Source organism: Diabrotica virgifera, chromosome 2, assembly GCF_917563875.1.
Source record: "Diabrotica virgifera virgifera chromosome 2, PGI_DIABVI_V3a".
Classification (NCBI taxonomy): Eukaryota; Metazoa; Arthropoda; class Insecta; order Coleoptera; family Chrysomelidae; genus Diabrotica; species Diabrotica virgifera.
In genome coordinates, this window is record NC_065444.1 from 93,804,173 (window position 1) to 93,830,769 (window position 26,597).

Sequence of the window (26,597 nt, forward strand, 5' to 3'; positions counted from 1 at the left end):
TTGACCCGATGAAACTTACAGATCATATAAATAATAAATAATTACAGCAACTTGTGAAGTGGTAACGATTAATTTAATTTGAGATGCTCATGTGTATGCCAAATTTCATGTAAATCCAAGCGGTTCTGTAAAATTTGGAAGTTATTTTGTTGAAGTGTTTAATCTTTTTTTACTATTGAGGAGATAGATAGACTCAACATTAAACAACTTGAACATCACATCGACTATTACTAAAATAAAGATAAATATAGGTAATAAATAAATAAATAAAAAAAAAACAAAAATTAAACAGATAAGTTTCCGTTCGACTGAACCATAGCCACCCTCATGTACCTAGTATAATATACAGTGAGGAGCGCGCTAATAACCGGCCAATAGCACAAAAGATGGAAAACGTATTAAGTTGTGAGGTAAAAAGAAACGAAACTAGTCGAGCTGGGAAATTAAGCGATATTAACCTATAAATTTACATTATATTGATTGTTTCCCACCTTTACACGTATCAGATGAGTTTGTCAACTAAAACTGTCACTGTGACAGTGGCAGTTGCCAAACCCGTCTGATACGTCTAAAGGTGGGAAACAATCAATATAATGTAAATTCGTAGGTTAATATCGCTAAATTTCCCAGCTCCACTAGTTTCATTCCTTTTTATCTCACAACTTAATACGTTTTCCATCTTTTGTGCTATTTTGCCGGTTATTAGAGCGCTCATCACTGTATTGTATGACATGTATGACAATTTGTAGGTTAAAAAATGTTACTTGTCACATTTGCGTAAAAATGGTTTTTACCGGAAGTAATCAAATTAAAAGAGCAACAGTTAGTCTTGTATATCAGTAATTGTAACAATTATGCTTGAAAATTAAAATTAAAATGACATACAGAAAGACTAAAAGTTAAACAATTACTTGTAAAACCAAATAAACAATAAATTCAAAATGAACTAATATACAAACAAATTCGCTAATGTCACTGTCACTGAAAATGATTAGCGTCAACATTCATAGTCAACAAGGTATCAACGACATGCCCGTATTGTTTATCCTTGTTTAACTTATTGTGGTTTCTATAGACAAGCAGCTTAATTTCGCGATACTAATTTCTGTGAGTTAAAAAAAGAGACCTAGTATAAAAAGTAAATCGTGAATAATTTCATGCATGGGAAAAGATAAAGTGGAAGAACTATAAAAATAGGGTTATTCTAATAGTAAAATATTACCTTATCAGCTTGTCTAGTTTCTTCTATATAATGTGTTGTTATTATCACAGTCGTTTTGTCCTCTTCAGTTATTTTCGTTAAATACTTCCATATTCTAAAACACCGTAAAGGAATATGAACCTTAAAAATATAATTATAGTAGGGGAGGCAAGGATGCTAAATTTGAAGTCACTCGAGCGCTATGTGGACCTATTGAGTTGAGAAGATTAGGTCCTAAAACCAAAAAAAAAAGAATGTGTGTGTACTTTGTACGCACGTAAGAAGTTATACTTCTATTATATGATTATATGATTATAAACGAAATTAATATACTTTTTATTTATATTTTATTTAAATATTTAACTAATTTATACTTACTACTTCTCAAACATTTTTATTAAAACAGTGCCAAAAATTAAAATAATAAAAGAATAAAAGACACACAAACACATTAAAAATGCCACAAGTGATTTCTGAATATTAATTGTCGGAAAAATTTTTCTGAAAATAAAATTATATAATAAATATACTTACAATCATAAAATGTATAAAAAAAATAAAAAAATAAAAGTTTCTATTGGGATTCGAACCAACTTACCAGCGCGGTTGGTATTGGCGTTGTATTGGGGTTCATTCGCATTAAACGCTTCGCCACGGAGACAATGTGTCATTATGTGCGAAGATCGACTAACTAAACGGAGTAAACTTTTGACATTTTTGAATTATGTAAATCAAATTATTTTGATTTTGAATTGAAATGATTTAGAATTGAAAAAATACAACAAAACATAGAGTAAGAAAACAATATATTAGGTGAATATTGATAGAAATTTTGATGGTAATCAAATTATGTAAATAAAAGTATTACATACTATGTATTTTGGTAGGTTCAAATAGGTAGGTACCTATGATACATTTACAATTATTACGTAGGTACCTGTTGCTTTAAAAACTATTTAAAAGTCACTACAATTATAAATTTTTTTGTTTCTGTCCTGACAACAATAAAACTAATATATTATACATTTGTTTACCTTCATATTGAACAATTATTTATTATTGACAGATCATTTCTACCAGAGCCCGTATAACGACTAATACCATACTGTCGGTGTGAGCATGCGCGCAGATTAATATAAATTCACCCTCAATCTCAATCGCGCCTAAAGGAAGTATAACTTCAAAAAGTTGAGTTAAGTTTTCCATTTTAGTGGGGACTTTCCATTTTTGAAGTTATACTTCTTTAGGCGCGATTGAGAGTAAAATTTCATAATTCTGCGCGCATGCGCACACAGACAGTATGACGTTTAGTTGCTAAATCTTTCAAGTTATGTACAGTCCGTCTAATTTACTTACCGTTGCACGTCAATAAAATTTAATCTACGTTTAAAATCTACGCCAGAGATCTAAGTTGACATAGTTGCCAAAGTATAAAAAAATCCTGAATCCATTTTAAATCAAATAGATCACATAGTTATTGTAAACGTGGATTATACAACAAAACAAATTAATATTCAATGTAAATAAATAAAAACTTAAGAAATAGAGAACAAGAATTAAGTTATAATCATTTAAGATTTGCAGTGCAAGCGTTTTTGCACTGCATTGCTTAATTATTAAAAAATCGGCTCCGAACTCTTGGGAGAAGCCGATAGGTTTCTTTGTATATGTCTACAGTAACAACTAAAAATGTTGTCAGATACCTCGATTATTCCAAGTCGTGATAAAATTAGGTGAAATTTATATTTTTATAGTAGAGGATCTTTTTATTGTAAAGTAAATAATAAAAACAGCAAATATAATACAACAGATACTTATAGTAAAGAATATAAACAAATATGAAGTGTCATCACCGCAACTGTCAAATAAATGTTACCAATTTATTCTAAAAGTCACCTTCATTTGATTACAGCTACAGTGTGTTCCGAATAAATGTGCTTCATAAAAACGCTTTATAATCAATCCATTTATACAAATTAAATGAAACATATTATTGTGTATTTCTTTAGGTTAACATTAATAGAAATCTTCAAATATTATTTCTACGCGTATATAATAAAACATGTCTAGTGGTTGTAATTCCAGTGTACTCGGCAAAATGATTCTAAAAAAGAACACAACTACCGCCAAATATTTCGTGTTGGTATCATGCGACGTCACAGGCTATGACGCGGATGACGTGCAATGGTTAGTAAATTAGACGAAGTATATAAATATATGAGTGCAAGAAAAGGCGTGAAAAGAATGTATTAGTGTTTTTAGTAAATATATTTATTATAATTTTTGTGTCTTTGGATTTGTCTTTCTCAGGAGTAAGATGAGTATTATTAAAACATTTTATTGTATATTTATTATACTTCACCTTGTCTGTTTGTTAACGTGAATTGTCATTAGGTACGTCCGAACCGATACAGGCACAGTCCTCGTAGCGTATTTGGTATAGCATTCGGCCAGAGATCGAGAGGTCTTGAGTTCGAATCCGGAGCAATCCTATACTTTTTTTTTTATTTTTTTGAAAGCGGTAAGCACAAAATTAGTTTGGTGTTTAAAAAAATTAAAAGAAACTATTTAAAGTATATTTATTTTTAAGAAATCATATAATAGAAGTATAACTTCTTACGTGCGTACAAAGTACACACACATTCTTTTTAATATAATTTTCCATTTCCAACAAACGTTTTTTCCGACTATAGCACTATCTGTTCATAATTTGAAAAAATGTCTCGAATAAAAGTTGCTTATTTTTACCTAGGGAATCCAAATCTGCAATAATAAATGGGAACTCCGATTCAAGGTTTATAGTAACCCCCACCCCACCTCCGTGGAGGGTCGTTTTTGGTGTCATTCGATAGATTTTTCAAAAATATTGATTAGGTACGTGTATTTTTCAGTTTTTCGAACTGATGATCATTTCGCGAAATATGGGTCGTGTTTGGTATCATTAGATATATTTTTGAAAAAATATTGAACAGGTATTTTTTAGTTTGTCCGTCTGACGTCCATTTCGCGAAATATTCGCTTTTTTGTGACACTGTGACTCTCCCATTTCCTTACACCTCGCTCAAATCGTTAGATTTTTGAAATATACACTGTTCTGCATGTACTTACTTACCTTATCTTAATCTGACGATTTCGAGTTTTTCTAAGGATAGCTTTTTGTTTTCGAACCTCCCTTAACGAACTCCCCTGTATTAAGAGCCAATATATGCTAGGGGTACATTTACAGAGTACAAGGTTTCTCCCCATGTGACTTTCTGACGCGCTCGAGTAACTGCAAAAATTCCCGCTTGGGCTCCCCTACCATTACGTATTTGATTAATTGTTTTAAAATTGACCTGCTTACCTATTTCTAAGAATTGAATCTGTACCAACAGTAGGTTCATCCAATATAAGTAACTCTGGTTTATGAACTAACGTTACAGCAAAGGACACTCTTCTCTGTTCTCCTCCGCTACAATCTCTTACACATCTGTAATTAAAATTGAAATTAAAGTCATAGAAATACATTCGCTACATATGTCAGGTTGATGTTATGAGGGCTTAAGTCTAGTTATCAAACATAGCGCAGGATTGCAGCTGGAACCAATATGAAATAAAATAAGAAAATCGTTTCGTTTTGATTTAAATCTGTCTCCCTCCATCCTCCGATAGTACTATTTCTAGGTCTACCTTTTGTCAAGGAGGCTCTGAGGAAGACGTAATTTCTCGATATAAATGAAAACTATTTATATCGCAGTATGGTTAGAACGCCCTCTAAGGGGGAATAAGTAAAATGAATTTGGACTCGATTCGAGTTCTCTGCTTAACCCAGGTATAACCATACCAACAGGCACCGCTAGGAAAACATTCCACTTTGCGGTTCAGAGAACCCATATGAAACGAGTGTGTGTACTCTAATACAGAGTATGGCTTTAGTAAAATAAGAAAATATACGGTTTCGTTTTGATTTAAATTTGTCTCCCTCCATCCTACGATAGTACCATTTCTAGGTCTACCTGTTGTCAAGGAGGCTCTGAGGAAGACAAATTTACACCAACACGACCGTATTTTCTCGATATAAATTAACAGTATTTATATCGCAGTATGGTTAGAACGCCCTCTAACGGGGAATAAGTGAAATGAATTTCGACTCGATTCAAGTTCTCTGTTTAACTAAGGTATGACAATACCAAAAGGCACCGTTGGGAAACTATTCCAATTTACGGTTCAGAGAACCTGTATGAAACGACTCTGTGTACTCGAGTCGAAATTCATTTCACTTTTTCCCTGTTAGAGGGCGTTCTAACCATACTGTGATAAATAGTTTTAAAATTTATATCAAGAAACTACGGTCGTGTTGGTGTAAATTTTTCTTCCTCAGAGCCTCCTTGAGAACAGGTAGACCTAGACATAGTACTATCGGAGGATGGAGGGAAACAGATTTAAATCAAACAAAACCGTAGATTTTCTTATTTTACTAATGCCATACTCTGTATTAGAGTACACAGACTCGTTTCATACAGGTTCTCTGAACCGTAAATTGGAATATTTTCCTAACGGTGCCTTTTGGTATTGTCATATTTGGGTTAAACAGAGAACTTTAATCGAGTCGAAATTAATTTCAAATATGAAATAACACTGGAATCCACCGAATCAAGTCTACAGCTGGTTTCAAAAATGTAATGAAAAGTCCCACGAAATATTTTATCGCATCGACAAGAGAAACAGCTATATGTTAGCGTTGCAATAGCAATAGTGTTCAACATTGAGAAAAATATTTTAAATTTGAAACCGCAAAATAATCTGTGCTCAAATATTTGCAACCTATCTTTATCTTTTTCTTCTTCTTCCTCTTTATAAGCAATTCTGCTTGTTCATTGGTGGATTGATACCTCTATGGAAGGTTCTCACTCCAACTTTTCCGCGGTCGGCCGATACTTGTTCTACCGATTGGTGATGTATCTCTTGCTATTTTGACACAGGTGTCTCCCCCATTCTACTTATGTGGTTATTCCATTCTTTTTTTCTATTTATACACTCTACGTTACATTTTCCTATAATGTCTTCACTCCCCTTTCGATCTCTCAGCGTATTTCTTGTAATTCTTCTCAGTACATCTCATCTCTCATATCTTTATCTTGGGCTATCAATATTGCATCGTCTACGTAACAGTATTTTTAATTCTTTGTTTCCTATTCATAATGCTCAATGAGTCCCCCTATTTGCTCATATGTTTTGAATTACACTTTATTGTTTTATTAGATGCTTTCAACAGATTTTATATTTTGAGGAACTTCTTTATTATACAGAAGATGGATTACATCTTCAGATTGATTACATCTTTCGATTCGTACTCTGTCAAATGCTTTCTTCAAGTCAATCAGATACAGAAATGCTGATCTATTAAACCGTAGTGTTTTTTCTCAGTAATTTGCTTTATGACGAATATTGCATCTGGACACGATCTTCCAGTACGAAATCCCTGTTGTTCAGCTGCAAATTTTCTGATTCATTAGTTGTTCTTGAAAAACTTGAGTTTTTTAGTGTAGTATATTTAAGTTTATAGTAGTTTTCTGGCTATTTTTTATCTCCTTCATTGAACAGCAGAATTAGTCCGCTCGTTCTCCATTCTTCCGTTTTTCGGTATTTTATTATGATTTAGAATTTTGTTAATTAATGTTGTATTTCTTCTTTACCTGCATATTAACTTCTTTATTTGTGGACATTTTTGGTGTTTCCGGTTGCAGCGTCATTTTCACTGTCTCTGAATAGAGCTTTTTTAGATGGTCAATCCAGGTATCATTTTCTATGTGTTTCGAGTCTACTAGTTCCTTTACTTTTATTCTTTAACATCTTATAAAGCGCTATGTCTCTAGTGTTGGAGAAAAGGGCATCTAACAGCTTTATCCTCTATTGATCTAATAGACGAAAGTCGTTTAAAACCGGTTCTGTTTGGACAAACGGACTTCATCATCATTCTCTTTGCCTTATCCCTATGCGGGGTCGGCTTCCCTAATTGAATTTCTCCACACAATTCTATCTTGGGCCATATCAATGTTAATCCCCTTTACCAACATGTCCTGCCTTATCGTCTCCCCCCAGCTCTTCTTTGGTCTTCCTCTCCTACTCCTTCCAGGAATCTGCACTTCAGCTATTCTTCGTATTGGGTGGTTAACGTCTCGACGTTGAACATGACCAAACCATCTTAACCTATGCTCTCTCATTTTGGCATCAATTGGTGCCACACCTAGACTTCCCCTAATATACTCATTTCTAATTTTATCCTTCTTTGTCACTCCACTCATCCATCTAAGCATTCTCATTTCCGCCACATGCATTCGCTGTTCCTCTTTCTTTTTCACTGCCCAACATTCAGTTCCGTACATCATAGCTGGTCTTATGGCTGTTTTATAGAATTTTCCCTTCAGCTTCATTGGAATTTTTCTGTCACACAACACACCACTCGCTTCTTTCCACTTCATCCATCCAGCCCTAATTCTACTGCATGCATCTCCATCTATTTCTCCATTACTCTGTAATACCGATCCTAGGTACTTAAAACTATTGCTTTTTACAATCATTTCACCATCCAAAGATACCATTTTATTTGTAGTAGCTCCATCTTTAAATGAACATTCCAAATACTCTGTTTTTGTCCTACTAAGTTTTAAACCTTTTTCCTCCAGAGCTTGTCTCCACTGTTCCAGTTTTTGTTCTAAGTCTCTTTCACTATTTCCTACTAACACGACATCATCAGCATACATTAAGCACCATGGAATGTTACCCTGTATTTTCGCTGTTATCTGGTCCAAAACGAATGAGAATAAATACGGACTAAGCACAGACCCTTGATGCAATCCTACTTTCACATGAAATTTATCAGTCTCTCCCACACCTGTCCTAACACTAGTCGTTACTCCCTCATACATATCCCTTACAATCTTTACATATTCACCAGGGACTCCTTTCTTATTGAGTGCCCACCACAGAATCTCTCGAGGAACTCTATCATATGCTTTCTCAAGATCAATGAATACCATATGAGCGTTTGTTTCTTTACTCCTGTATTTTTCCATCAACTGCCTTATAATGAAAATTGCATCTGTTGTTGATCTACCCTGCATAAAGCCAAATTGATTCTCGGATATTTCGGTTTCTTCACGTATCCGTCTATCAATTACTCTTTCCCATATTTTCATGGTGTGGCTAAGCAGTTTTATAGCCCTGTAGTTTGTACATTGTTGTATATCTCCCTTGTTTTTGTAAACAGGTACCAGTATACTGCTTCTCCATTCGTCTGGCATTTGTCCAACTTCCATAATTCTATTAAATAGACCTGCTAGCCACCTTGTTCCTGTCTCTCCTAATGCTCTCCATACTTCCCCAGGAATATCATCTGGTCCTACCGCTTTTCCTTTCTTTATTTTTTGAAGCGCTTGAGCCACTTCCTCGTTGGTTATTTTGGTGACCATTGCTGCTACTGTCTCCGTTGACTCTACAGGCTGTCTGTCAAATTCTTCATTTAATAAGCTGTCAAAGTACTTTCTCCATCTATTTTTGACATCCCTTTCGTGAACTAGTATTTTATTATTTTCATCTCGGATACATCTAATCTGATTAAAATCTTTTGCTTTCTTTGCTCTCTGTTTGGCTATTTTATATATCTTCGTTTCGCCTTCCCTGGTATCAAGTTGATCGTATAGGTTTGAATACGCTTCTGCTTTAGCTTTTGCTACTGCTACTTTCGCTTCCTTTTTGGCGACCATATAGTTTTGAAGATCTATGTCCGATCTGGTTTCTTGCCACTTTTTATATAATTTTCTCTTCTCTTTTATGTTTCCTTGTACTTCATTTGACCACCACCAAGTCTCCTTATCTTCAAACTTCTTTCCTGACGTTTTCCCAAGTATTTCAATAGCCGTCTCTCTAATAATATTGGCCATTTTTCTCCAAATTGTGTTAGGGCTTCCTTTCATGTTCCAATATATTTTTTCTACTATTCTTTCCCTGAATAGACCTTCCTTCTCATCTTTTAGCATCCACCACTTGATTTTTTGTGGTCCTCTCCGATATTTTTGTTTAGTTTCGCTTTTTACTTCGATGTCCAGAACAAGCAGCTTATGTTGTTGGCTTACTGTCTCACTAACTATTACCTTGCAGTCCTTACATTCACGTATGTCTTCTTTCCTTATCATGAAGTAGTCTATTTGGGATTGATGTTGTCCACTTTTGTAGGTAATAAGTTGAGTTTCTCTCTTTTTAAAGAATGTGTTAACAATCGCCATATCCAATGCTGTTGCTAATTCTAGCATGTCATCTCCAGCTTCATTTCTAGTTCCAAAGCCTAATCCCCCATGTATTGTTTCATATCCTGTCTTGGCTTGGCCCACATGTGCATTGAAATCACCTCCTATTATAACTTTCTCCTCCGCTGGAATATCACTCAGTATGTCTCCCAATTGATCATAGAAAGCTCTTCTTTCATTCTCACCCAGACCTGTTTGAGGAGCATACACACACACAACATTCAATACTTCTTTATCAATTACAAATTTCACTGACATCATTCTATCACTCGTTCTTACAACATCTACTACGTTATCTTTCATTTCACTATCAGCAATTATACCAACTCCATTTCTAGTGTTACTACTCCCTACATACCACAATTTATATCCATCACCTAGTTCTTTCGCCCTTTGTCCTTTCCACCTAGTTTCTTGAATACAAGCAATTTGAACTCTTCTTCGTTTGAGCGCATCCACTAACTCCAGACTCTTACCTGTAAGACTACCAAGATTCCAAGACCCTATCCTGATTTTTCTAACCTGCAATGGTGTTCCCCCTGAGATAGTCCTCACCCGGAGATCCGAATGGAGGCTCATTTTACTTCCGGAACATTTTACCTCAGGAGATGCCATCATTTCAGTATAAGTTTTTATTTCGTTTGGAGAAGGTCTTTTCATTATTATGGCCTGAAAAGATTTTTGGATATTTGATGCCTGAATGCCTTTTCTATCAGCACCATACCCTGCCCTGTCCTGCACGTTTAGCCAATACACCACCAATGCAACCAAAGTGCAGTATTACCCCACACCCGCCTGCATTTTTCTGTATAGGCCAGGATCCCTACTGTAAGGACTGCCCTATAAGCCAATGTATTGTTGCCCGTATCCCGCCACTAGGAGGCACGTACTTCATTCGGGATACCTTTGGACAAACGGACTTATGTTGACTAAAGTCTTTTTTACCGCGGCAAGCTTACAACAGTATATTTACACTTGCCAAATTTGTATTTACTTGTGTTTTTCGAACGGAAAAATGACAGAGAGTTGCAAACAAATTATGAAGATGATTAAGGAGCAAAATCATGGTATATTACCATTTAATATTATTTTATCTGCAAAAATATACAGAGCCACTTGCAGTCTACAAGGTAAAGAAAGATGATCTCTTGGAATTACTAAGCCTTATTCCAGATGTCGGATTGATTAAGAAAATATCGTAATAAATATCGTATATTAAAGTATAAGTCGATATTGAAGTCTTTAAAACACGTGCAATTTTTCCAAATATAGCAAGTGCTTTAAGGCCAGTTATCCACAAATACTTTACGCTATTTTTTATTGGTACACTTTGAATACATATATTATTACTACACAAAATTGAAATAAGAGCTAATAATATTAAATGTTTGAGTTTGTGATGTACATCAATATACCTTTCGTTGTAATGGAAATAAAAAAAAACAAAAATTAATTTGCAATCTGTCACATAAGATTAATGGTTATTACTGGTTATATATATATATATATATATATATATATATATATATATATATATATATATATATTGGTTAAGGATGAGTTCTAACATTAATTACTTAAATCAGGGGTTTACAACCGGTGGTATGCGTACCACTGGTGGTACGCGGGAAGATTTCAGGTGGTACGCGTCGCATGGGCGAAACAAGCGATTACGCTGGGTCTCCATCTGTGGAAGAGCCCGTGCGGTCTGTCCCAGTCTGTCGGGTAGTCGGGTCGGGTGCTGCTCGTTGCCCTCCTCTGCCATGCCACTCTTATTTTTCCGCTCAGCTGCCGCCAGTTTTCATCCAGATGTTTGAGGGTTTACATGTTGTGCGAAGCATGAAGCATTCCTAAATGTTGTGTGTAATTTGTTTTGCTTCCATATTAAACTATGTATGAACATTTTTGGTGAACCATGGGACTTCAAAGGATAGTGTTAAAAAACCTTAAACACAGGCCAATCGGAGGTACCACGGAGGCTACTTACAGTACGGTTTTATAGTGAAGTCTGGCATAGAAAATAGTGACAATTCTATTCAACAATGTGTTGCTTGTGTCGAAAGATTATTCCGAACGTGACTGGATCAGAAATCCTTTTGCAAAAACCTCACCAAATGAGTTGGAATTACAGGAAACATTTATCGATCTAACAGAAGACCGTTTTTTGAACGACATTAAATAGAAATTTGTAATTGACTTCTAGATCGGGTGTAAATCCGAGTATTCAATGCTCTTCCAGCAAGCTATGCTGTTGTTGATACCATTGGCCACTAATAGTTACTTGTGCGAGATTGGTTTTTCTAAAGTATTGTATACCTATGTATAAAAATAAATATAAAAACTGACTAACAGGTAAGGAAGTGTTGAAGAGGACTTAAAAATGAACTTAAGTTCTTGCAATTGACAATTTAATCACAGGAAAACTGAAACAAGCTTCGCATTAATTTCGATACACGATGACTAATGTTGGCTTTTGTTAATTTGTATCTTTTATATAATTAAATATAAAGTTATATTACTATTTTAATTAAAATAAAACAAGCCAATGGACATGTTTCTGATAGTAAATAATAATAAAAACTAGGATTTGGGTGATACTAATTTTTTACCAATACTACTTATTTTTTTTATTTGCCGTACCACCAAACACTGGGGGGGCATGAAATGGATCTCCTTCCATTCTATGCCCCCCACCCCCAGTGTTTGGTGGTACGGCAAAATCTTCAAAATATTTCAGGTGGTACGCATTTGCGTAAAGGTTGGGATCCCTGACTTAAATAGTAAAGCAGAATTGCGGGTAATACCCCAAAAATCGGAAGACACTTATACTCGTACAAAAGAATACGACAAGTTCATTTAATGGATAGAAGAGTAAAAGGTAACAGATACAAATGAACGAGTTGTGCTTGCTTACCTTCAGAAAATGTCGGAACAGTACAATTAATGGAAGTACAACCCATTGACTTCCGAGAATGTAGGTATGTAGTATTAATTTGAACAGCATTTTCTCTGATTTTAAAAACGGAGGTAGGTATAAATATTTTAAACAATAGGTACCAACTGTACTTTTCACATAAATTTAAAAGATTAATATTTTCAAATATTTGAATACAGCTTTTGAAACATTTGTTAGTAATATTTTATTCATATTTTATTTATTTGACGTTACCTTTGAGGTCAGATCAATATTTAAGACTGTTGTACACGCTCAGGCGTACTTTAAATAAGCAAAATGGGGTACCAATAAAAAATAATTATACATTTATATCAATTAGTAACATTACCTGTTATCCGTTGGAAGGTCTAATAATTCAATCAGTTCATCACAACGACTTTTTATTATGTCATCCTTTAAATTGTAGATTCTTCCAAAGAAATAAATAGAATCCCTTGCACTTAATTCTCCAACTAATGATATATCCTAAAAATACAGATTTATAAGATTTTAATGTTAATTAAGATACAAAAAAAGTGTTAAAGTCAAAGTTGAGGCATATTGATAGGGTGGATCAAACTTATCTATTTTTTTTATTCTTCTTGATATTCTCAATTTTTTAATATGTTTTGCAATGCTATACGAGGTAGTTTAAAAGCTTCGTTTAGTTTATAATTTCGTAGCAATATTAACGCCCTGTAGAATTGTAGAGATTTGACATCAAAAAATCTATTTATGCTCAAAAGATTTTTGACATAGTCTACTATTATTCAAAATTATCAACGTCGAAATATTTAATTTTGGCATACAGGTTGGTCGAAAAAGTAAGAACTAAAAAAGGATACCAAATGGGAGAAAAACAACTTAAAATAATCTGCTATGCGGACGATGCAATACTAATCTCTCAAAGTGAAGATGATTTACAACGTATGCTGCACCAATTCAACATAATCGCCAGAAAATTTAACATGTTAATTTCCTCAAAAAAGACAAAATGCATAATTCTAACAGCAGATCCAATAAGATGTAAATTGGAGCTGGAAGGTCGGATAATAGAACAAGTGATGGAGTTTAAATACCTAGGCATCACACTATCTAGCTACGGAAGACTCGAAACAGAAGTGGAAGATCAAGTCAATAGAGCAAGCAGAGCCGCAGGTTGCCTGAATGACACAATATGGAGAAATAAAAATATCGGAAAAGAAATGAAAGGCAGAATTTACCAAACAGTCATCAGACCAATAATGACATACGTGGCAGAAACACGACCCGACACAGAGAGGGCAAAAAGATTGTTCGAAACAGCGGAGATGAAAACCCTTCGAAAAATCGATGGTAAGACTCTATGAGACAGAGCTAGAAGTACAGATATACGACGGAGATGCAAGGTGGATAACATTAACAACTGGGTAAGAAATAGAAGAGTAGAATGGAATGACCACATAAGCCGAATGACGACAAATAGCATAGTTAGGACAGCGAGAGACGGTTCCCCAGTAGGAAGACGATCAGTGGGAAGACCACGAAAACGATGGAACGACAACTTACTAGAGGCACATTGAAAAAACAGACAGAGTCATGTCTATACAAAAAGAAGAAGAAGAAGGTTGGTCAAAATTTGGATTGAGTATTTTTCTTAAATGGAACATCCTGTAGTTTAGTATTGTAATGAAATTGCTATTTGATGGTATTTTATTAAATACTTCTTAAACATTCCCTATATATGGCGTGTAGAAGCCAAGGGATAAGTACTATTGGTACTTTTGAGAAAATGAAGTTTGAAGTTTAACACCTTTCCTAAATTCTACCGCTTGTTTTTCAAAATAGTTAGTGATTGGCTGGTCTTTTTAACTTTTAAACACTTTTATGTAACAGTATATTTATATCAGATTGAAAAAAACAGCATTTTATAAGATATTTTAGAATAAGAAACAGCACTTATACCCATTGTCTTCCAATTAAATACTTGGACTGTACTTGTACTTTTATTCTTTTAAATACAATTTAATTAACGAAACATCGAATTTTTGTAAAAAAAATTAACAATTGCCATATAAAATGTAAGAAGTATTAAACACACTAGAAATACACTTAACTAGTCATCATCGCTTTCAAAGCAGTTATCTGGTTCGTCGGGTTCTTCCTGAATATTATCCTGAGTACTTTGACCTGGGATTTGTTGTCTTTCCCGTTGTTGGTAAGGCAAATTTCTTATGAAATTGTGATGGATGGGCCACTAATTCCATAAGATTACCATATATGTTGCCTGTTTTAAAAATGGCTTTCTACTTTCACGTGGTACCTAGATTATTTTGTAATATTTGAGGTTTTCCCCGATGATTCGGTTTCATGCTCAAATTTTCGAAGAGAGATTCAGTTCCTATACTGTTCTTGAAAAACAATGTATCAGGATGATCTTTATATATTATATTATTAATCAACTTAAGATTTTTGTTATTTTTGTTTGTTTACTCTTAATATTGGTTATGAACAAGTGTGCTTGGTTGTAGAGTAATTTCCAGCCACGTCTAAAATGTAACAAACTTCGTAAAAAAATTACTAGATAGGTATAGACAATATATTTAGTTTAGAATTACTAGACAATTACTAACAAGTATTAACGAGTTGGTTGCCAAACGATATAACTAACACTTGTTTGAAGGCCGAGGGATATAAGCGTACTCATATCCAATGGCTGCCAAATAATAAACAAACTATTTTCAGGATATAAGTGAAATATCCAGAGATGTCACTACTGGTTTTTAAATTCACTTGTATCCTTTGTCCACAACATTAAAATGGGTATTGACTATCTATTACTGTAATTATCCAATATCCAATATATCCAACTTGACCAAAATTGCACTTATACCAGAGAACAACGACAAAATATAATAGGACAAATTAAGGAATATTAAATATATATATTTAGGATAGATCTTATTGCTCAGCAAGCAAAACCAAACGGCAGAAATAAAAAGGCTGATTTGACTGGCCTGGGCAGCATTCGGTAAATTAAGCTACATTTTGGAAAATGTGGTCGTTGTTCTCTGCTGATACCCCTTGGCTTTTAGACGCCTCATATCTAATTGCTTTAATTTATGAGTTATCCGTGATTATTTGAGTCAATCAAGCATTAATTGGTCATAAAAATATTAAACTCAAAAATAATTTTTAGAAATGAAAATACATAATAATCTAAACTGATACTTAATTTATTAATATTGGATGATATCAAATACATAAGTAGTTGGACGTTAGGCTATTTTTATATTCAAAACAGCTTATGTTTCATTTCAGTTCAGAGATGATCCACCATATCCATTCCGTTTTGGTCTCTCGAGACCTCTTTAGTAGGACATGAACATCTCTTGGAGGTCTCTTGAGACCGAGAAGAAATGGAGATGGTGGATCATTTCTGAACTGAATTAAAACATAGCTGTTTTAAAATTTTCATTTTATGCATATTTTGAGTACACGTTTGAGTTTTTCCTAGACGAATAGACGGAATGTGACTACATATTAGGGTGGAACGAATTTTTTTTTATTTCAATGTGTAATAGTGATAGAAAGTTGCCTATAGCCATTGTTAAGCCATAAATAAAATATTTTTCCAAACAAAATATTTTTAGAGGTGCCACAAAAGTGTTGAAAATTAGAATTTTTAGTCAAATTTTTTCGAATTTTGATGATTCTGGTTTGGTAAAAAATAGCTATTGTAATATATAAATTCATATTATAAATGATAAATATACACTCTAAAACTACTCCTTAATGGTAGATTATACCACGAGTCAATAATGATGGCTATTATTCCCGAGGAATATTTACGAACCGAGCCGCGTTAGCGGCGAGGGAGTAACATTCCGAGGGAATGAGAGCCATTATTGCGAGTAGTATACTCTACTTTATCTACGACAAATTAATTAATTTAAGATTTTTAATGAACAACTTTATTTGTTAAAAACATTAAAATTAGTAATAGTACAATTAATAAACTGAATTGGTTGAGAATCACCATTAACTTTAGTAGAGTTTTTAATTATATTATATTATACGTTTTATTATAAATGGATTTCGATGTTTCAGGTATTAAGGTAGATGCTGTTGCTGTAGCTAGTTCTACAATTTCTGGTGGTGTACAATTAAAAGATTCTTCATTTTCGTCCATCTCAACACAAACTGTCAAATATACTATTCGTTTGACAGTGACACTTTTTGAGGTTGATTATTTTGTTTCCGTGGTGAATTTTGTGATTGTTGTGCCAGAGGGATTAATAGCTATTAATCCCGCATTATTAATCCCTAAGGGATTATTATATGGCATTATATTGCAAACACCACAAGTATAATACATATATTATGTATCAGTCGTAGATAAAGATAATTTTAGTTTTAACTTACAACAATCTAATATTTATTTTTACTAAAACTGGCAAAGTTTGAACTTGAATTCTACATTTAAAGAAATATTTATTAGTAAATATTTATTTCATGCCTTAATATAATTTAACATTCTAACTATAGTAGAAGAGCACATTTTAATAGTAGAGGAACCTGGATCAACCTTCCTAGGGTATATAACTCCTGCTTTCGGAACAGGTGAAGCTATAAAAGATAGTATAATGGAGCATTTTCAAGGTGATAATCCTTTGAACATCTCCAAATAACAGCTTTCGGATACTATGTATTTGCCACTAACACCGGTGTTAACGATTGTGTAATTGCTTCTATAGAAAACAACCTAAATAATAAAGGCCCTAATGAATTTGGAGGGGTTTTAGGCAAAGAACTTGAAATCTGTAACCAGCTTCCTGTGGTTAATTTCGCTCCCATGCAAAACAACCTCCCGATTCTAGAGATTAAGGATGATCAAAAATATTCAGATGAAATGTGCAAAGCAATCTTAAGTGGTGTATGTCCTTATGATCTTTCTTTAAAACCCCCTGGGAAATTAGCTCATTCACGATGGCTTACGTTGGCCAATCGCATTCTTCGGTTATATGTTGCAACAAAGAATCCTTCAAATAATCTGAAAACTTTTCCTATGTATGTGATAAAGGTGTATGCCCCATGTCATATCAAACTGAAACCATCTTGTGAAAATGGATCAAAACATATATGGAGACTCATCAAATTGTCACGTTGTGAGGAACATCCCCAAATAATTGATCCAGTAATTCAAAGGAGTGGTTACTTCTCTCACCCAGAAAATGTGCTTCTCCATGTTATGCGACAAGAGAAAACACATAAGGGAGCTAGATCTGCGGCGACTTTTGAAGGCAAGATCAGAACTCGTAAACGGTGTAAGGAAGTTTGTTGTCCCGAAGCTTAACTTTAATGCCAATGACTACATTGATATAATTAACTGGACGGAGGAAGAAATTACTGAGCCTCCTATGACAAAACATATAACTGACGAGGACTTAAATAAATATATAAGTGATGCAAGAGGCCCTACTTGTCAGGTGTAATATGTGGATTTTCCGTGTTTTTCCTGTCATACGTAGGTAGTGGAAAGAGTCATAAAGCGCGTGACTGAGTCATCTTAATATCTGTGGTCTTGAAGCAAGAAATGGCCTTGTTAGAGCAAAGATTGCTTCCCAGAAGATTATGCAAAAGTTTGAGACACAAAAAATAATTTATTTACTACGTATCAAGAGGAATATTGTAACTAAAGAAATCTTATAGCAAGTTATTAGAATCAACATTTGACTAAGAAATGTTCGCTGTGGCACCGGGTTAAATATACAAGATATTTGAAACTTGCCGTATTTTTTTGTTAACAACCTATCTTTTCAAAGCTCTTGCGGCACCTCAAGATGTAAACCTCAAGAACAAAAATATTTTGCAATTTTATTGTAGACATGAAAACACAACTTACGAGAGCTATATGAAAGTTTTTTGAAAAAATAATTTTTTCCTATCCTTTCATTCCACCCTACTGCATACTCTAGAGTCCCTTTAGTCTCCTTTATTCGTCGTCTCCTTGCCTTATAAATTGTAAAAGGCAGAGAGTAAGGATGTTACTAGAAAGTGGTTCTAAGAGAATTTTCAGATTTATTGTTTAGATCTGGGATTTCTCATTTCTCTTCTCACTATTTTTATAGTCTCTGTGACTTCGTTACTATCACCTACTAATATGATTTTTTTTAAGAAGGGGTTGATTAATATGGTTTTGTGCTAGGAGGGTGTAAAGAAATGACTGAAAAGAGTCGGAATTTGTCGGTGGATGCAGGAACAAATTCAGAACGGATATAATTCCCACTATTACCCAACTTTTATCATCATCACATTCTTACCTATGTATGAATTCTTGGAAATTATGTCATAGGTCCCTACTTTATCGAGGATAAAGTAAATGGAGAAATGTGTCTACATTTTCTGGACAACGAATTGTCGGAATTATTGGAACCAGTGTACCTATCGTTGAACATACACTGGGGTGCAAAATTAACCGGACACCTTAAAAATGGGTCATTTTTGATATATCAAATTTCCTGAACCTGCTGTCCGATTAAGGTGATTTTTTAAATTTATTATAGCCTTATTTTTTAACAATATCGCTGTAATAGTGTTGTTACTAAACAGTAAAATTTTTATTTCATACCAGGTGTACCAATCAAACTGTGTTTTTTTCTCAAAGTTCGCATCACCCTGTGGAATATTCTAGCATTTACAAAATATTGAAATTGAAATCCAACTATAGCCTCATGTTTTCTCAACATTTTGTTTTTTGATTCATTCGCTTATGTTGGATAATAAAAAAGTTAGTTACTTTAACAACTAGTCATGTTTTTCAGCAATACAGGGTGTTTTAAATAAGTATGGCAAACTTTAAGGGGTAATTCTGCATAAAAAAATAATGACAGTTTGCTTTATAAGCGGTATGCCCGCAAATGCTTCGTTTCCGAGATAGGGGGTGTTGAAATTTTTCTTACAAACTGACGATTTATGTATTGCTTTAAAACTGGTTGAGATATAATTTGCTGGGTTTTAAGATGTAGTTCTTGTACATTTTTTTACGTACAAGTAAGAATTTAATATTTACCATTGGCACGCATACAGGTAATATGACGGCTCATATTAAACGTATGCGCGCCAAACGTATGCGCGCCAATTACTACGGGTAGTATGCACGCCAATTGTGAATATTAAATTCTTACTTGTATGTGAAAAAATGTACAATAAAACCCACCAAATTTCATTTGCATATCTCAGCCGGTTTTAAAGCAATAAATAAATCGTCGGTTTGTAAGAAAAGTTGTAACACCCCTATCTCAGAAACGAAGCATTTGCGGACATAGGTTTATAAAGCAAACTGTCATTCTTTTTTCATGTAAAAGTACCCCTTGAAGTTTTCCATACTTATTTAAAAACACCCTGTATTGATGAAGAACATGGCTAATTGTTAAATTACCTAACTTTTTTACGGTCAAATATAGGCGAATGAATCAAAACACAGACTGTTGAGAAAACATGAGGCTACAGTTGGGTTTTAATTTAAGTATTTTATAAATGCTGAAATATTCCACAGGATGATGCGAAGTTTGAGAAAAAACGCAGTTTTATTGGTACACCCGGTATACAATGAAAATTTACCTGTTTAGCAGCAGTATTACTATAGCGATATTGTTAAAGAATAATGTTATAACATATTAAAAAATCACTTATATCGGACAACAGGTTTAGAAAATTCGACACATCAAAAATTACCCAATTTTAAGGTGTCCGGTTAATTTTGCACCCCAGTGTACTTCAGAGAATGTGGATATTATATGACGATGCTCCAGTACCTACATCATAATTAATTTTTAATCATAATTTTCCTGAAAGCTGAGTTAAAAGGGAAAGAGCCAGAAGGTGGCCTCCACAATTTCCAGAGTTAAACAAGGTAGACTTTTTTCTGGGGCTATATAAAAGACAAAGTGTAAAAAACACCAGCTACAACGAAATAAGGTATAAAGGAAAGAATTAAAAATGAATGTATGAGATTAAACAGAAATGTATATGTATTAACTACTGCACCTAATGCATGGTTACACCAACAGATCTTAAGCTCCTGCTTAGCCCAACCCAGCTTATACTGCAAAGATTCATATTTTTATTTTTAAGCTTAAGGCACGTCTTAAGCCGGCCACTCACAGCCACAGACAGGCTGGCCTGTCTGCTGCAGTACTGTAGAATTGATATCATCAACGGTTTTGTCGAACGACACCGCAGTACCGTGAGTGGACGGCTTTAAGCTTAGATCTATTGATCCAACCATGCATAAGTTGCTCTTGCAATTATGTATTGACGTCGACGGATGCCATTTTGACCATTTATTACTATATCTATATTATATTACTATACAGGTTGTGCCAAACCTATGGTTTTCCTTGATTACGGCTAAATTATGGGATATACAAAAAAAATGTTTTTAACCTAATTAATCACACTTAGCTTCCATTCGTCGTGGTAGTCAGACGTGCGTAGGAAAGAAGCTTGTTTTTTAAAACCGGTGTCTATAAATTAGATATTTAAATAAATATTTTGTGAACTTTAAAAGTAAATTAATTACACCAAATAAAAAAGCGAAATCGGAATAAAAACATTAAAAAGTTATGAGTGCAGTTAGCGGGGGCGACGCCCCCGATAAAAATGTTTTAGAAACACAAAAGGATACAGAACATGCAACATCTTCAAAGGAGGAGCTATTAAGATTCCAAAATCTTGTTCCAGTTACACAGATAAGTACCACAAAACTTGTTAATAATAAACCCATTATCGATAATGACTTTGCTAATGTACACACTTCAATAACAAATAACATTAACAAAGAAGTAGGAACAAAAAGGGAGGAATTTCTTTACCGACAAAACGACCTAGGACCTTTTTACGCGTATTTAGAAAATAATTCACCCGATTTTAAAGGCAGATTAAACGCGTTAAGGATAGGTGACATTATTATCACAAATTTTAAAGAAATTGATGAAAAAATTGTAAGCATTGACGCAGTAGGAAGAAATAAAATACGTATAAAATTTAAAGATTATAAATCGGCTAACTATATCATATCTAAAAAAAAATGAAGCAATATTTATAAAAAATAATCTAGACATATACATTCCTAAGTTTCTTTTAGTTAGACAGGGCGTAATAAAAGATATTTCCACAGAATTTTCAGTAGAGTATGTTAAAAACAGAATAAAAATGTACGATTTACACTGTAAATTTGAAGTCCTTCAAGTCACAAGATTAAATCGAAGACAAGTAGATGAAAACGGTACTCAATACATTCCAACAAAAACATGCGTAGTTAGTTTTAAGTCACAAGTGCTACCAAAATATATAACAATCAACAAGGTACTAAAGGAAGTCGAACCATACAAACAAAAGGTGCTATTATGCTTTAATTGTCTTCGATTTGGACATACAGGTGGGCAGTGTAAGAGCAAGGCTAGGTGCGATAAATGTCAAGAATCCCACAACTCAAAAGATTGTAAAAAGACCGATCTCACTCCAAAATGTTTTGACTGTTCGGGGGATCATTTTACTACAAATTTAAGCGCGTGTCAAGAATTTCAGCGTCAAAAACTTATTAAAGACGCTATGTCTTCCAATAATATTAGTTATCAAGACGCAAACAAACAGTTCCCCAGAAACTCCTATGCAAAAGTAACATCCATAAATACGGAACAAACTACAAACCTCTCCTGCCTCAAAACTTTCCCTCCATTAAATCCCAATAATTATACACCCACCCAATTCCCATCAAATCCAATTAACAAAATGTCAACTAATAATATATTCTACAATAATAATTCAAATAGTACAAATTCTCGAACATTCAAAAGACAGAGACCAAATAGTCCAGATCCAACATTAATTTTGCATAATGAAATTATATCTTCCCCTAGATCTCAATTACCTACGGGAGGAATATTAGACAGCATTAACTATAAGGGAAATATTAATAATAATCCAGTTGCATCTCCTTCAGACTTGAGCATGATAAATTCAATATTAGAATTAGTTATAGAAATTGTCACAAAAGTTTTAGTAACAAAAAGTATAAACATAAATAAGGAAGAACTCGAAAACTTAGTCAAATTAACTATAAATGGAAACACGTCATCACATTCTCAGACCTCAACCATGCAATAAATATCCTTCAATGGAACTGCCGCTCGGCAGTTTCTAATAAAAATAACTTAGAATATCTACTAGATAGGGGCAACTACTCCGTTGCACTTCTATCGGAAACATGGTTTAAAGCAGAAAAATACTATAATTTTAAAGGCTTCAACAATATTCGCTGTGACCGGGACGACGGGTACGGCGGCTCTGCCATTTTATTAAAATCAGACTTAATATACCAAGAAGTCTCAATTCCAACTACAATCAACTTTGAGCATACTTGTATCTCGGTAAATTTTCCATATATACATAAAAAAAATTACTTTGTTTCAGTATACCTTAAACCGAGAACTAGAATATCATTACAACAGTGGATTAACTTTTTGGAACAAATTCCAAAACCATTCATAATTGGGGGCGACTTTAACGCACATAGTTTGGCATGGAACGATGGATATGACGATATCTATGGCAAAATTCTTTTGGAAGCTATCGAACAATGCAACCTAGTAATTATAAACGACGGATCACCTACATTAGCAAACAATAAGAAGTCAGCTGTAGACTTGACCCTCTGTACACAGGATCTGACACAACTAATTACGTGGTGTACTTTAGAAGAACCTTATGGCTCTAATCACTTACCAATACACATACAATTTGGAAGGAATATCCCACCTGCGCAAATTAAACAGACAAAACATAATATATGGAGACTCAAGGCTGCTAATTGGGATGTATACACCGCTACCCTTGAAGCAACAGAACCAAAATCATCACTAATGGGCATTATCGACAATATTAACAAAGCTGCCGACAAAGCAATTCCGTTACGAAAATCAAACGCACAAAATAGAAATCATTGCTCAAAGGACTGGTGGAACGAAACCTGTAACATAGCTGCTAAAGCAAGAAAACAAGCTTTCTTAACCTACACACAGGCTCCAAATCTTAATAATCTAACAGAATATAAAAGACTTGATGCAGTAGCTAAAAAAACTTTTAAAGAAACTATGAAAAAAAGTTGGATAAATTACTGCCAAAATCTAAATCAAAATACACCAATTAAAGAAGTGTGGAACAAAGTAAACCGATATAAAAACCGAAAACAAGCGAATAAACCCCTAATGGACCCCAAAGAAGACTGGATAAGCGAATTCCACACAAAAATCTCACCTCCATGGGTCGAAAACAACATTACTCAACAAATAGCTACTGTAAATAGGAACACTTCTTTCCTATAATCGTTATTTCAATTATGGGAACTCGATCATTGCATTAAATCAACAAATAATAAATCTCCCGGGGCGGATAACATTTCATATAATATGTTGCATAAAATGCCCTTAGACCATAAGAAAGCCCTGTTGGAATTGTTCAATTCGATTTGGATAAATAGGATTCCTTTTCCACCGATGTGGAAAGAATACATCATAGTACCTATCAAAAAACCTGGAAAACAGAATGGAAATGCAGATTCATATAGACCCATAGCTTTATCATCGTGTATATTTAAAACCATGGAAAGAATGATAAAGAACAGGCTTGAATATTGGCTAGAAAATGAAAAAATATTACCTGACTCACAATATGCTTTTAGAAAGGGAAGATCTTCCTTGGAACCCCTAACGATACTAGTAAATGACATCTATCTAGGATTCACACACAAATACAGCACTTTGGCCACATTTTTGGATATAACTTCAGCATATGATAATGTTCAAATAAATATACTAGAAGAGAAGCTCATCAATATTGGTCTACCAACCTCCTTTGCCAACTTCATAAAATCAGCTTACTCTAATCGATCAGTTTCCTTAAAGATAAATCAAGAAATTTCGGAATCAAGAATATGTAGATCTGGATTACCACAAGGTAGTATCCTGAGCCCAATCCTCTACAGCCTGTACACAATGGATATAGAAAATGTTATATCACAAAAGTCTAAAATTATTCAATACGCTGATGATGTTGTTATTTACACCAGTAGCAAATCAAAGGACAAATTTATAGAAAATATCAACACTGAATTTATAAAAATCCAAAAATACCTAGACAACATGGGACTTTCCATATCCGAGTCCAAAACCAATATATGTATTTTCTCTAGAAACAGAAACAACTATCAAAGACAATTAACAATAGGAAAATATAAACTCTGTATTAGTAACTCTGTAAAATATCTTGGTCTGCATCTAGATAGAAAACTATTATGGAAGGACTGTATCCACCAAATTATCAAAAAAAAACAAGTAATTCTATAAATATCCTAAGAGTGTTTTGTAGAGCAAAGTGGGGAGCAGACCCAAATACGGCTTTACTATTCTACAAAACAATGGTAGGATCAATAATGGATTATGGAAGTCAAATCTATGGAACAGCAGCAGATACACATCTAAATAAAATCGAGATACAACAAAATAAATGCTTAAGAGTTTGCCTGGGATATCTTAAGTCAACGCCCATAAACATTATACAAGCTGAAGCCGTGGAACCTCCTCTTAAACTAAGAAGACAACTATTGAGCAGAAAATTCATGATAAAAACCATTTCAAAAAAAACTTCTTACCTCAATAGTGTACAGTCACTAACAGTTCAAGTTTTGACCCATAGATACTGGCACTTCAAGAAAACCCCCCTCATAGTAGAATCTTTCTCAGAAATAGCTGACATTACAGATATACTCTATTCCAACCAACTCCCTCCAGTTTTAATTTACTCACCTGAACAAATTTTTTCACGTGAAATTAGAACCTACTATTTTGAAAGTGAAGAAGTAGCAAGTATCAATCAAACAAAGTTCAACGAAACAAAAAACAAATACTGGCCAAACTATGATTCTATATTCACTGATGGATCAAAGTCAAAAGAATATACCAGTTGTGCCTTTTACCATTTTGAGGAAAATACTGACAAAAAATTTATTTTACCAAAGGAAGCTTCCATATACACTGCAGAACTAACAGCAATAGTGCAAGCTATGAAACACGTACTCGGCTCTAACCACGACAAATTTATAATATGTACGGACAGCAAAAGTGCAGTAGATAAACTTAAAAATGTTAAAATAAATAGATCAGTTAATCATATTGAAGCAAAAATCCTGTATTTACATAATGAGATACACATCAAGAATAAAGTCGTCATATATCTATGGGTAAAGGGACACGCAGGCATAACAGGCAATGAAATGGTGGATGCCTTAGCAAAAACAGCTCCAACATCAGGAGAAGAACTAAATCTTAAACTACCCCCGTCCGATTTATTCTTAAATCAAAGGAACAAAATAAATGAGATGTGGCAAAACCTATACAGTGCATCAACAACTGGAACAAACTTTTGTAAACACCAGCCAAGGATCCCCAGAAAACCATGGTTTCACAAAATACCAAACAGAAACTTTGTCGCCACAATAAATCGAATACGTGCAAACCATGCACTAACACCTTATTATAAGCCCAAAATAAAAATTACAGACGATCCACTGTGTAGTTGTGGTAAAATGGGTACATTGGTACATGTTTTACTTGAATGTCCAATAAATATTGCAAACATTAATAATCTATATAAAAACTTAATTCACTACAAGATAAACCTTCCAATAGACCTAAATTGTATTATTTTTTCAGGAAATAATAATATACTTTATGTACTTCATCAACACATCATAAACTGTAAACTAAAATTGTAAAATTACTAACCAATTTTGTAAGCAATTCTGCAAAACAAACTAAATGTAAAACATTAAAGGAAAAAAAAGGTGAATACAAAAAAAATAAAAAAAAAAAATAAAAAAAATAAACCAAGTAAAAAAAATGAACCAATTTAAAAAAAAAACAAAAAAAAACAAAAAAAAAAACAAAAAAAAAAACAAAAAAAAACAAAAAAAAAACAAAAAAAAACAAAAAAAAGAAAACAAAAAAAAAAGAAAACAAAAAAAAAATAAAAACATACACACAAAGAGGGCTAAAACCTCCGCGGCGTTGAACCGGGTTGATGCTCTAGCGCGGAAGGAAAAAAAAATTAAACACCTTACACTTTACTAATGCTACAT

At 33.7% G+C, this 26,597-nt stretch overlaps 1 protein-coding gene across 4 annotated transcripts in view; it reads right to left on the reverse strand.

Annotated features, from left to right (window-relative positions):
- Nucleotides 1-26,597, reverse strand: part of LOC114349497 (ABC transporter G family member 20-like) — a 636,826-nt gene that overhangs the window by 85,654 nt on the left and 524,575 nt on the right. For all 4 annotated transcript variants that reach the window (XM_050643852.1, XM_028299891.2, XM_028299892.2 and 1 more), the window contains exons 4-6: nt 12,771-12,907; nt 4,545-4,670; nt 1,223-1,316 (exon numbers count right to left, since the gene is read on the reverse strand). In XM_050643852.1, coding sequence (XP_050499809.1) covers nt 1,223-1,316; nt 4,545-4,670; nt 12,771-12,907 — 357 coding nt within the window. The remainder of the gene's footprint in view (nt 1-1,222; nt 1,317-4,544; nt 4,671-12,770; nt 12,908-26,597) is intronic.